This window comes from Quercus suber, unplaced genomic scaffold (genome assembly GCF_002906115.3).
Source record: "Quercus suber isolate HL8 unplaced genomic scaffold, Cork oak 2.0 scaffold_61, whole genome shotgun sequence".
NCBI classification, from domain to species: Eukaryota; Viridiplantae; Streptophyta; class Magnoliopsida; order Fagales; family Fagaceae; genus Quercus; species Quercus suber.
Genome location: NW_027069526.1, coordinates 1,244,254 through 1,258,232, shown reverse-complemented (window position 1 = coordinate 1,258,232; position 13,979 = coordinate 1,244,254). Strand labels below are relative to the sequence as shown.

At 34.5% G+C, this 13,979-nt stretch overlaps 1 protein-coding gene across 3 annotated transcripts; it reads left to right on the top strand.

The window, feature by feature from the left end:
- The first annotated feature begins 866 nt into the window (after positions 1-866).
- LOC112012944 (uncharacterized) lies at positions 867-4,834 on the top strand. 3 transcript variants are annotated; one of them, XR_010628684.1, is made up of 3 exons: positions 867-2,001; positions 3,870-4,448; positions 4,537-4,834. XR_010628684.1 is itself a non-coding variant. In XM_024045313.2 (2 exons), the coding sequence occupies exon 1, from the start codon at positions 898-900 to the stop codon at positions 1,993-1,995; it is 1,098 nt and encodes a 365-aa protein (XP_023901081.1). In that variant the 5' UTR covers positions 868-897; the 3' UTR covers positions 1,996-2,001; positions 3,181-3,434. The 3 variants fall into 3 exon arrangements, 1 of the variants encoding a protein (XP_023901081.1); XR_002883048.2 differs by lacking the exons at positions 3,870-4,448; positions 4,537-4,834 and adding exons at positions 2,918-3,052; positions 3,181-3,434; XM_024045313.2 differs by lacking the exons at positions 3,870-4,448; positions 4,537-4,834 and adding an exon at positions 3,181-3,434 and having other exon boundaries at positions 868-2,001.
- The last annotated feature ends 9,145 nt before the right edge of the window (positions 4,835-13,979 follow it).

Here is a 13,979-nt window from a genome sequence, read left to right as displayed (position 1 = left end):
AAAAAAGCTATAAAATTTTTATGAAAGTAGGGCAAATTATTCTATACATAACACTCCTTTGTACAACTACAACACTCCTTTATACTTTTATGAAAGTAGAGCAAATTATTCTATACATAACACTCCTCTGTTCAAGTACAACACTTCTCTATAAGGTAAGACAATTATCAAAAGTGAACGAGTTTTTAACTAAAAGAAACACCACTTTTTAAAGATAAGATTTATTTATTTTTCCTACGTGTCATTATTTTTAAAATTATTTTTTATTAGAATAATGTGTGCGTACATATTAATCATCTATTTAAAGAAATTTTTTATGTGAAACGGAAAAAGTTAACAAAAAAGTTTATCACTTTTTTATGGGTAAACTACTTATTTGATTTTTATTTTTTATACCATATTTTAATTTGACCCTTAATATTTTAATTGTGCCAATTTAGTCCTTAATTTTTTAGTATCGTATCAATTTAGTTTCTACCATTATTTTTTAAATGAAAATTGCTAACGTAACAAAATGCTAAAATAAAAAATTAATTTTTGCCACATCAATAGAAATTAAATTTTATTTTGGCCATTAACCACACTAACAATTTCCATCCAAGAGATGGATGATAACAGTAAGTACTAAATTAATACGACACTAAAAGTTTAGAGACCAATTTTATATAATTAAAATAATAAAAATTAAATTAAAATATAATATAAAATATGATGACTAAATATATAATTTATTTTTTCTTTTTTAAGAATTAACCTCTTTTTCATTTTATTATAAAAAATTTCTTAAAATGAACTATTGAGGCATGCTTGAGCGAACACTTTAGTAAAATTCTTCTTATTATTATTATTATTATTTTGCCTCCAGAATTTCTCGGGAAAATATATAACAACTGTGCGATGGTTTCGCTTACTTCAGAAGTCAAATCAATACTTGATTATTCAGAGAAAAAGATCTCAAAAGGAAACTCCTCCGGCGGCGGAGCAATGGGTCGTCTGAAAGCAGGTGAGAGTTTGTATAAGCCTCCACCACTCCCAAAAGCAGCAAGGTTCAACTCCAATTCCAATTCCAAAACCAAAACCAAATCTCCTCCCTCTCGTACGAGAAGAAAAAGACCAAAATTAAATCTGTACAAGAGAAAGAAACAGAAACAGAAACAGGAAGAGAAAAACGAAGAGGGGGAGGGGGATGTTGACGTGACAATGACAAGAACCATTGAGGATGAGATGGAAGAGGAGACTAACAGCAACAACGACGACAACGTTGTTGTTACAGTGGCAGTGGGGGCCACCACCGGTGACGTGTCCGGAGAAAATACGGGCCCACTCTCACTACTCCGGAAGTTTCCAAACAATTCCTACTCCAACAACAACAACAACAGCAATAATCTCAACCAACTCGCTCCGGCGACGCGTGAACTCTACGCGAAGACGGCGGAGTCGTTGAAGAAGCTGTTGGTTTCGGAGCTTTCGTCGTGGTCTGGGGACGTGGAAACGATGGTGGCATCGGCGAACAGGGCTCTCGAAACCTTGGATTGGCTTCAACCGGACTGCACTGAATTCTACGACGCCGTTAGGGATCTCCTCTCTCGTCGCGCTCAACTCTCCTCCCTAGAGACCGAGCTCCGAACCCACCAAAACGAAGAAGAATCCGACGCCGGCGATTTTCAAGCTCGGTCGAAAGATGCGCTGGAAGCGCTGGCTAGGTCCGAAGCCGAGTATAAGAAAGCCGGAGAGCGGGTTAGTTGTGTGAAGAGTCGGGTTTCGGAGATCCGAGTGGTGCTGAAAAAGCTCGAGGACGAATCGAAGAGGGAAGAGGTGATGCTTGTTGATCGGAAAAGAGAATGGGACCAATGCATTGAGTCTCACTTGGCTATTAAGAAGGAAGAGAAAGAGTTGGCTGAGCAAATGGAGGAGAAGCAAAAGATCAAGCGGCTTCGCGATGAGGCCGAGGCTGCTGTTCAAGGCTCTATAAAGGCTTTGTCTTCTCTCTGCTAAATCAATGTAATTTTACTCTTATCTCTCCGAATTCCAAAGTTTTATATGTATAGACATTAGATTAGTTGCGAACTCTGATAGTAACTTATTTGAGCAATGGCTACTTGGCTAGAGTCTACCAACACTGGGTGAGTTTGTATGTAGCGTTTTGAGGTTAAAATGAGTTATTTGTAAAAAAAGTTACGAAGAGTTAGTAGTTGCAAAACAGAGTTTTGAGTTTTAAAAATTGCTCTTTTAAGCTCCCAAAACATCTAACCAATCAGACTCTACCTCTATTGGAGGTAGAGCTCATTACAGTGTCATTTGAGTAGGAGCTCATTGGCAAAGATATAATGATTTTAGTGTATATTTGCTTCCCTATCTATGAGAGAGAGAAAATAAATTGGGGGTTGGGGGTGGTTCCATAAGTTCTTTGTAAACTCTGCATACAATCATCTAGGTGAAAATACAATTGTCAAAGGCTGTCTTTCCAGCTTAATATGATAGAGAGCCCAAGTATGCCAAAATAGATACAGTCAAATCGAATGGTTTGCCCTTCAGTCCATACAAAACACACACACACAGAGAGGTATTACTTCAATCTGATGCTCATTTCAGATCCTGTTAGCTATTGCAATTTGGCCCTAACCAGGGGCCTGCTGAATACAAAACATGATGAATTTATTTGTATCATCTGTTTGAATCAGTGCTGATTTATATAAACATTTTTCCACCTGAGTGCTGAAATTGAAATCACTGACATGATACTGCAAATTTCTTTATTCTTTTGTTGGGAAGGGAGGGAGGGGGGGGGGGGGGGGCTAGTACACGTTTTAAAATTTGTTGTCACAGAAATTGTATGTGCTTAATATATGAGAGATGAAATTGTAATTGACTTCACCATTTTTTGTATTTTCTAAGAGAATTGACTTTGCTGTTTTAGAGTCCTCTGGTGCCTTTGTTTGATAAGTACTTAAATTTCAAAGACCCCAAACTTCCTGAGGATGCTTGAGGAGCATTCGCATGATTAGAAGAGGAAGTATCAATGGGTGCAGGGTGGGTTTGGCCATCCCTAATTGTAAGTAGCAACAAGCAACATGCAGTAGATGTGATCTCAGAAATTGTAGACAATGTGGTACAGTTTCTAGAAGTTTACATTTGGATTTACACCTATTCATCTGCATTGTACTTTGTGCTTTTTCACAGGTTGGTGGTGATTGATGGCAACTTGGCTTTAGCAGCTACTACCATGTTTTTGATTGATTTTTTGATAGAGAGATGGCATCTTGTGATAATATCTATTTTCTGCTTTCTTTTTATATAACTCAAATAACTTGGATAGTTGGATAGTATAGAGGCTTCTCTTTCTCAGGCTTGTACTGGGAGATGTGCATAATGACAATTTTTTGTAACCCTCTCTTTTGTTAATGCAATCTCTGACTGTTAGTTCTGGTTTTCTACTTTAGTTTCTGCCGTGGATGGATATAGTTTATGGTAGATAGATTAACAGTATACAAATTTTACTTTTGATTCTTTTAGCCGTAGTTTGAGTTGGGAGGACAGGGATTCAGGGAAGATTATTGTGGATGGCAGAATATATTTTTTGATATCTTGAATGCCCTGCAATTTGTATTTTTGGACCTTCTAGGGGCCACTATTTGTTGAATGCGAAAGCTTGCTATGTCTTCTATATATAAAAAGAGTGAATGAGTAAAGCTACAGTATTTTGTTTAGTTTAGTCAAGTGGTGAGCCAAAACGGTGCTGTTTCATTAAAAATAAATTTCGAAAAAGCACACAGCGCACTGGATGAAGCCACAAGCAAGAGAGAGAGGAGATTGAGTGAGGCAAAATTGCCAATTTTCTTTCACCTGATAGTAGTGATGGTTTCTTGAAGGTTGAGAGAAGGAAATGGAAAAGCAGAGAACTGGTTTGTGGCCTAGGTACATGACAGGTATTTTCTCTCTCTAAATTTCTCGATAGTTTGATTGATTTCTATCTCTTTTTTTTTATTTATTTATTTTACTTTTATACTGAGATATTGATTTCAAAAAACTGGTAATGAGCCTTTTACATGTTTGATGAAAGCTTTGACTCAAGGCTGGGAATTTTGCCAAAACCCAATTCTCTGAAATTTCAGTGCGTTTTTTCATTCTTGTTTTAGATATCCTTCTTTAATCTGTGTTGGTTTTAGGTATTTGAATTTTGCCTGAAGTTTTGTCTTCATTTTCACTTCCTTGCAACTTTGCGGTGGTTCCATTGCTGATCTGTGAAGAAATAGTAGAGTAATACAAACCAGAGTTTGCGTGTGGTTCCATTTTTATATTTAAAGCCTTAAGATTTTGGTACACACAGAATTCCATAAACCCAGAGAATCCTCCAAATCCAAAACCCAAAACCTTATGTTCAACACTCCATTGATATCTCTAAGATGTCAATGGAGTACTTCTTTCTCTTCTCAAATTATCGTTATAAGGTATATTTATTTTCCTATCCTATATTTCTTCCTTGCTCATCTCTTTGTTTAAGATGTGAAAAAGTTTCTCACTTTTCAATTAAAAAAGGTGCAGTGAAACAACGTTCCTCAAAGCAAATATTTGTTAAAATATGAGGGAGGCTTTGTTCTTCGAGCTATGAAAATGGTGGAAAATTAGACAAAACTCATATACGATTAACACTAGAGACAGTGTGACGGAATCAAATCTCATGTTGGGTTGAGTGAGCTCTAAACTTAGTTCCTTGAAATTTTGGTAATCGATATTTCAAGTTTTTTATTTATAGTGAGTCTGAACTTAAATTATTTTATCTTAAAAAAATAGATTTGTATTAGCTTATTTTATTGTTAATGAGCTAATTCTTTTTCTTTTGGACTTGTATGGGAGAAAAATTGGTACCCAATTATATAGCTACGCATATGATAATTGTTCTTGATTTTTCCCATTTGAAAATTATGTATTTTGATACAAACCCCATGGTTTTGGATTAAGATTTTATAAGTTTACCAATATCTAGAGAAAATTGCAAGACTTTTATATAACTTGAAGTGAAAATGCCCTATGATGTCAAATTTGATATGGAATGATTATATATTTCTTATGATTTAAGGAATTAATTAAAGTTTAATGTGCCTTTATTATTAGTTTTACCATCCCAGCCAAAAGAAAACAGGGGCAAAAAAAGAAAAAAAAAGAATCATCTGCATTTACCATGTTTAAACCATCTTTGATGACATTATCCCACCAAGAAATGGATGGCATGGTATTCTTCATTAGCTAATTATCTTATTTTATTATTTGGGAAACACTTTTATTTATTTATTTATTTTTATAGGTAATAACAATCTTTATTGATAATAAAAGTACAATGAGTTTATGATGGTAAGCTCATTGCACAGAAATGAATACAAACCATTCAAATGGAAAAACTAACAGAATTAAGGAAGTCAAACAAAGAAAGACAATGCGTAAACTCCCAAATATGAGATCACTCAAACAAAATCCTAAGTAGCAAAGACTTCACACAATCTACAAGTCTCAATTTCCTCACAAGTTCAGACGTTGCGCTCCTTCTAGGTTAACTACACAAGACACGCTTTTACCATATTCCAAACATTTGAAGAATGAATTCCCAGCCAATTCCACCATGTAGAGGGAAGAGAAACAAAAGTCTTTGCATCACCCACTGGACCCCAAACGAAAGGACTTTACTCCACAATGTATGAGCAAACTTACAATGGAGCAATAAATGGTCCACAGTTTCCTCTTCACATTGACATAGGCAACACCAATCAATAAGAGGTAAATTCTCCTTAACAAGGTTGTCTATTGTAAGAATCTCACCCCTAGCAGTTGTCCAAAAGAAAAAAGCTACCTATATAGGTATCTTAACACACAAAATGCTCTTCCAAGGAAAAGATACTGATGAAGCTTTCAACAATGAAATATAGAAGGAGCGCACATCAAAAACACCACTACGATTCAATTGCCATATCATGGCATCATCACCCCCTAGGTAACTTGGATGAGATATGCATAAAGAAATCATAAAAAATCATCGTCTCCCAGTCTTGAAATTCATGACAGAAAAGTAAGTTCTAGCTTCTGCCACCCTCATCAGGTGCAAAATCAATCATATCAGAAATCCTAGCTTCTTTATCCACAACAACAACAAACATTTTCGGATATAAATCTTTCAAAGCACTAGGGCTACTCTAAGGGTCATGCTAGAATCTGATATGAAAACCCTCATCCATCGCATACAACACATGACCAAAAAAGCTCTTAGCTCCTAATATTCTTCCACATACTACATCCATGTGTCCCTCTAACAACTCTAGTACATCATCCCCCACTGGCCTCCCCATATTTGGAAGCTATAACCTGCCTCCATAAATGTGTGACCGCATTCCCAAATCGCAAAGCCACTTCCCAAGCAAAGCTTGGTTGAATAGCCCAATCTTCCCTAAACCACCTGCCTCCACTGGCCACACAATCTTCTCCCAAGCAACAAGTGAAAATTAAAGACATCAGTGGATCTCCCCCAAAGGAAATTCCTCTGAATCCTCTCTAATTTGTCCGCCACATGTTGTGGAATTGTAAACAAAGATAAATAATAAGTGGGGAGGCTTGATAAAGTACTCTTCAATAAAGTAAATCTACCTCTTTTTGATAAATATAACCGCTTCCAACTTGAGAGCTTTTTTTTCTATCCTTTCAATGATAGAGTTCCAAATTGAAGAATCCTTATAATGAGCCCCCAAGGGCATACCCAAATAAGACATGGGCAAACAGCTGACCTTACAACATAAAATACGAGCTAAGGCATCCAAATTGCCAACCTCACCAACCGGTACAATCTCACTATTACCAATATTTACTTTCAAGCCTGTGAAGCTTCAAAGAAAATTAGAACCATACGAATATGTAATAATTGTTCTCTAGATGCGTCACAAAAAAGAATAATATCATCAGCAAACAAAAGGTGAGAGATATGCGAACCTTCACTTGAATTGGGGCTTGCTTGGAATCCACTGAGAAAACCTCCCTCTTTTGCCTTTTTCAACAACCTACTCAACACTCCATTACCAACAAGAAAAGGAGTGGAGATAAGGGATCCTCTTGGCGGAGACCATGAGAGCTACCAAAGAAACCAGCTGGAGACCCATTAATAAGCACTGGAAAGTGAACAGTAGACATGCACACCTTCATCCATCTCCCCCACTTCTCCCCAAAACCCATCCTCTCCATAAGGTAAAATAAGCCACTCCAATTCACATGATCATAAGCCTTCTTAATATCCAATTTAACAATCACACCTAGAATACCACTCTTCAATCTACTGTCCAAGCATTCATTTGCGATAAGAACAGAGTAAAAAATCTGTCTTCCCCTAAAAAAAGAATTCTGGGTGTTGGAAATAAGTTTATCCAAAACACAACTTAGTCTATGAGCCAAAACCTTTGATAGCAGCTTGTACAAACTACCCACAAGGCTAATAGGGTGAAAGTCTCTAACATTAATTGCATTAATCTTCTTGGGTATCAAACATAAAAAGGTGGCATTGATAGATTTCTCAAAGATACATTTTTTATGGAAGTCTGCAAAAAAAGCCAAAATCTCCCTCTCAAGTACACACTAACATTTTTGGAAGAAAGCTATAGTAAAGCCATTTGGACTAGAGCCTTATCACCCTCAGCCCCCCGGAGGGCTGCAATGATCTCTTTCTTCTCAAATTCCCTTTCTAGTGAAAGCCGATCGGTTTCATCTAGATTTGCAAACTCTAATCCATCAATAGTGGGCCTCCAAGATTTAGACTCTTGATACAATGACTTATAAGAACCCACCCCTTGATCCTGAAATACAGACTCATCCTTATACAAAATACCCTCAACCTCCACACCTCTCATAGCATTTGTACATTTATGAGAATTAGCAAGCTTATGAACAAACCCAATATTATTATCCCCTTCTTTTAAAAACAAAGCCTTTGATTTCTGCCTCCAAGAAATCTCCTTTAAAGAAGCTAAATACTCAAAATCAGCCTTTATCTAAGATCTTCTTGCACTATTTGCCGGTGACAAAGATTGCACCCCTTCTCTCAAATCTAAGCTCAAGAGCTCAGGCAACAAACATTTNAGGGGGGGGGGGGGGGGAACAACTAGAATCAACAGCTTTTACCATGTTTAAACCATCTTTGTTGACATTATCCCACCAAGAAATGGATGACACGGTATTCTTTTTCAGCTAATTATTTTGTCTCATTCTATTATACAGGGAACACTCTACATAATCATATCTCTCTATGTTTGGATTTATAATCCATATGAATGTTTTTCCTAGCAATATTGAAACTTAAGTGATGTAGACCACTTTGAAACTGGCTTTTAAAGAATAAATGGGTGGTTGGCAGTATGCTTCACCATGTTGAGTTTTGAGATCACAAATAGGTTAGTTTGGAGCTTTCATCTATGCCACCCTAATAAATTCTTAATTCAACCTTAAATCACTATTACCTTTTAAGGTATATCAAGATTGATCAACTATAAAAATACTGCAACATATGTTTTTGAATGTTTTAGGAAATGTTTAATGAACAAAAATTCAACCCCTATTATCTATTCAAATGGAAAGAAGAACAAAAAAGGATAAAGCAAAAAATGCATTCTGATCCCTTGAGTTGAGTTTATTCATTCTGAATTCTGTCAAGAGATACACTACCAAATTTCCAATTTCTTTGGAGCTATTACCACTACCAAAGTTCTGGCTTGCCATAGGAAAACACTCAATTGTGTCATTTCTGTTTTATTTATTTCTGAATAGTTGAGTGCTATTTGTTGCTACTTTGAAATCCCTTCAAGGATTTGTTTCTCGTTATCCCGGAAACTTAGTTGATTTAATTGTATGAGTTCCTTTGATAAGTGCGCCACTATTGATGATATATTGTCCATTTAATAATGGAGAGCAGCAAACAATATATAATATATAAAATCTTTTTAATGTGAGAGGATTCAGTTAAAATGTTATGTGTTCCCTATTTTGCGAACTTGTTATCTCATTGGTTTATGATCTTGTGATTTTCTACAACTATTTTTTTTTCTTTAGATCACATACTAAACCAAACTAATGAGCCATAATGGATTGAGGAATTCTGGTGAATTTGTTATGTGGGCTAGTAGGCTCATCATACATTAATTTTCACGATTTTTGGTGATTTAGTAAATTGCATGCGTCTTGGTGATTAAAATTATATCACACCAACTTGGAGTGTTGGAGGAGTTCTTGCTTTCTTGTGCATTTGGTGATAGACTCTCGGCATAATATGTTTCTGTTGATTCAGACTTTTAGGTACGAGTGATTCTTAACATTGACTTTTGATGCTTACTATGTAAAGGAAGTTTTATTTTCTTACTATGGTAAATGGTGATTCAAATGAAAACTTAAGATCATCTTTATTTATTTATTATTATTATGAAGAAAAACAAATGAAGTTGTTGATATTATTATGCCTGCATCGTAATTATCTTTGTGTGTGCAAGAATAATTATAGATACTAATAATCTTTTTTAATTTGAAAATGTACAAAATTTATGCTAGCATTTCTCAATGTACCTACATATGTGAATTAGATTTCTGCTAGAGGACTATTGTTTATTGACACTTGTCAATAGTAGTACAAGTCCCTCTTTAAGAGAGCTTTCATTGATACATTTAGTTTGATTAAGACTGCCCCTTTCATGCTTCTCATTTTCAGTTTTTTGTGAATAATTAGCTACTAACATCCTTATAAAACTTGCAAGAGGAAAAGATTGATGCTTCCCTTGAGGTTCTTATCTTATCCTTGCTAATGATAAATTGTGGGATGCTCTCACATATGAGATTTGTCATGCTTTCTGATTTTGTAATTATTATTATTGTTGTTGTTTTTAACTTTTCCCATCTTATTGAGATTCTTGTGCATTGCGAAAGGCCAAAAGCAATTATTGTGTCTTAATTCAAAAAATTGTTCATTGCACTCTACCTCATTACTAACACAATGGAGATTGATCTAGCATTTTTATCATTTATAGGGAAAAAAAAATGTTATTTCTTATTTTATCAATTTTTTTTGCTTGACTTTTGAATTAATCAAACTCGCTATTACTCTTAACCTTTAAAGCTTCAACTCTCTAATTCTTTCCCCATTTCTAGGTTGTTGCTTTGGTTAACACCAATCTAGGAGTTGGAACAGGTAGCAAAGAGGTTGATGTATGAACTATGAAGAATACCAAAGAGGTTGTGCAGGATCAAAGAGATTCCTCTCACATTAGATGTGGAAGCACCCTTCCTTGGCTTGATACTAGGTTTGCTTTTCTACAAGAGTGGAAGATGAAGTGCAATAAAATCAAGCGGTTCACAATAATAGAAAATCATAGTGTTGTGCTATTGAAGGTTAGAGATGTAAAAAAACTCATTAGAATGTGAATATGTATTACATACTATCACCTTCTAGCATAGAGCTATATCTGAAACCTTAGTTTCTCCAATGGTTGAATTTAGCTAGAAAACATGCATTGTTTGATTTTGTAAAGAACTATTGGCTAAAGTCAACTATGATCGATTACAAGGTAGACATAGTGCTTGGTAGTGGATGTGTCTAACTATATTTGGTAGTTATACTTTGTCAAGCTGTTTTCAATTTCATCAATATCAGCTAGAATCCTATTTTCTTCTTCTTTTATGGGGTCTTATTGGTTTACAACATCGATTATTATGGGATTTTAAGGACTTGTTTTTACTAAATGTATTGCTAATACAATTGGATCAAAGTGCTATTTGGGATTGGTTAGTTGTCCATTACACTTTTAAAATTTAAAACTAATATAACCAATGTCTAGGCAAGCACGTGCAGCCCACACTAGTATTAATATAATCATGCTTAAAGTAAAAGACAAAACAACTTTCACAAAAATAAAAACAAAATAAGTAAAAGACAAAACAAACACTATATTAATTATTTAACACCGGCTTAGTCACTCTAGCACCACACAACAGCACTATAAGCCATTCAAAATGTCTCCACTTTATTAACTATTAGTTTCTCAAAAAAAAAAAAAAAAATTATTAACTATTAACAAATAACAAATTAAATAGATTTATTTGAGAGGATTAGTCATAGTGAAAGTCTATGAAAGCAACATTTGTCACATACCACTCTGACTATTCAACTTCACAAATTTCTTGGCTCTAAAAAAAAAAAAAAAAAAAAACCTTCTTTACCAATTTCCTATTATTAACTTTACTCTCTATTTCTTAGGGGAAAAAAAAAATCTTTCTAATCTCATTTGACTGAAACTAATTTCGTTTTTGGTTGAAATATTATACATAAAGCTAAAAAGTAACTAAAATGTACAATAAGATCTATAAATAGTACTAAAAAGTGCAATGGAACCTGATGGTGTAATGTAACGCACTAACTCCAAACTCGTTCGTTGAGGTCGTCCAAAGGTAAAAAGGACAAACAAAGCATATGGGCTGCATTATGACATGCTCGTTCGTCGTTGAGATCGTCCTGAAAAAGAAAGACTTGGACGACCTTCTTGCATTTCACATGTTTTTCCCCATATTTGCTTAGGATGAGCTTTTCACTCAGCATAGAGCATTGAGGTCAGTTCCCAATGGCGGTTATGGAAAATAACTCAAATAAGATAAATTAACCCAAATAAGGTAACTGTCATGGCAGTTGTGGAAGTTATCTCTAAGTCTTCCGAGTTCCTCAATGATAGGGGCAATTACTAAATAAGTAACTGTCCCAAAATGTGTGATATATAAGCATTTATTTGTGAAAAGGTAATTCATTCTGACATTTTTCCACACAAATTGGAATTTCAAAAATATTAACTTTACTATCAGAGGATTCTTGACCGGTCTTTCTCGGTCTCTTCTGATTTTGTATTTATTTTTTAAGACATTCCAAGTAACCTTGAGATCAACGCCCAAAACATTTAGCCTACTGATTTCCTTGTGTTCATCAAAACCTATAAATAATAACAAAAATAAACTAAATAATAAAAAAAAAAAAAAAAAATTTAGGGCAATGTCAAACATATTCTTACTCTCTGAAAGTACAAACAGACTTTGAGAGAACTAGTCAGAGTTAGAGAGGGAGAGACAAGGTGAAAGTCTCCTCAACTAGTCAGAGACGCAAATGGGATAACAAATATATGCGATGCGAGAGAGAGAAGAAGCGAAATATCAGACTGCCAGATTGAGCGGCGAGAGACGGCGTGATGATGTGCAGATCTGATGCAGAACGTCCGATGGAGCTGTGGCATGTGAGAAGATCAGCAATTGTCGTGTTGTCCGGTGTGTGGCACCGCGCTGTGCCCATGGAGTCCACTAAGTCCAGAGCGAAAGTATAGAATAGAGACGAATATAAACAACTCTCTCGGTAAATTTTAGAGTTTTTTGTTTATTTTTTATTTATTTTTTTAATTCAATAGAATACAAACAACTCTCTCACTAAACTTTTCTTGGTGTGCGTCCCCTACCCAGCTGTCGACGTAGTGCAGGAGATGCAATTATGTGATCACTAGCAATAGGAATGGACCTAGGATTTCAAGCTGAGGGGCCGGAGATAAGCGAAAAAAAAAATTCACATATGCATTCATATATTATTAATAAACTATCAATCAAGACAAATACCCAAAAATTATTGTTTCTAATTAATATATTAAGATACAATCATCTACCAACAAAAACAAAAGACGCAAACCATTGACACTACTCAGATAAAATTTTCAGTTTTTTGAACTTTGGATCTTGGACTACATTATGCTCAAAATGATAAAGCTCATTTTCCAACACTTATTTGTCATAATCTGTGAAATCTTGTGGATAGAAATTCTTTACCAACAAACAAAGATCACTACTTCTGAAAGATTTTAATGCCTCTCAAGGTTCTACACTATTTCTCACTTCTTTTCAATTTATAAATTTATCTAATTTAGCATTATGAGTTAATAATAGGCGCAAGTGAATTACTGTTATTTTCTTAAATCAGTGTGACAATTTTCTATATTATGTGATTTGTTTTTTTCTTTTGTCTCTAGTCTTTGCCTTTGTCTTGTCTCCATATTTCAAACATTGACCCAATCCCACTACCGATACTATGAATTTATTCTACACTACTAACAAAAAATTTTCTTAACTTTACCTCTTTTTTTTTTTTTTTTTTTTTTTAATATCTGTCAAACACTACACTAATATATTCTCTAATCTTTACAAACTCTACTCTCTCTCTTTATCTCTCTTATCTATATAATACAAGAGAGAGTCACAAAAATAGAGTCATAGAAAGTCCAAAAAGCCAAAAAAAAAAAAAAAACACCACAAGCAGTCAGGCACAGAGTCATTTCACAACCATAGAATCACCAAATCAGTTCGTCACTCATTAGTAAAAACACAAACACTACAAGTCCACAAGCATAGCTTTTTAGATTCTAAGATTCACAATCATTTTAAATTTTTGATCAACAGTTCTAGTTTTAGACTACAATTAAGTTTGGCTATATATATAATTTACATTGTGCAAAGTTTTACATTTATAGTATAATGTAAACCTATAATTACTCTAAGAGGCTAAAGAAAATTTGTGCCAAAAAGTAAGCCAAAATAAAAAAGAAAAAATTTATATACAATAATTTTTTTGGAAATTTGATAGAAAAAGTGAGTCCATGCGTTACTTTATAGTTCTTTTGCTCTTTAATGTGTCGAAAGTCCAGCTCATAGAAGCTTGGACGTAGAAGGAGAACCACAGATGCATGCATGTTACAGAAGTCATCCTGATATTTACTCATTAAAAATTTTAATTTTTCGATGTTCCACTAAAATTTATTAAAAATATATATATATATATATATATAAATAATTCCATCTCTCATCATTGAATAGTAGCCAATCTCCACTCTTAAACCTTGATCTTGCATGTAAGTTTAATATTTTTTTAATAAAAGTTTGTGATAATCACAATA

Coding starts and splice junctions, on each gene's coding strand:
- LOC112012944 (XM_024045313.2), top strand. CDS start 898: ATGGTTTCGCTTACTTCAGAAGTCAAATCAATACTTGATTATTCAGAG.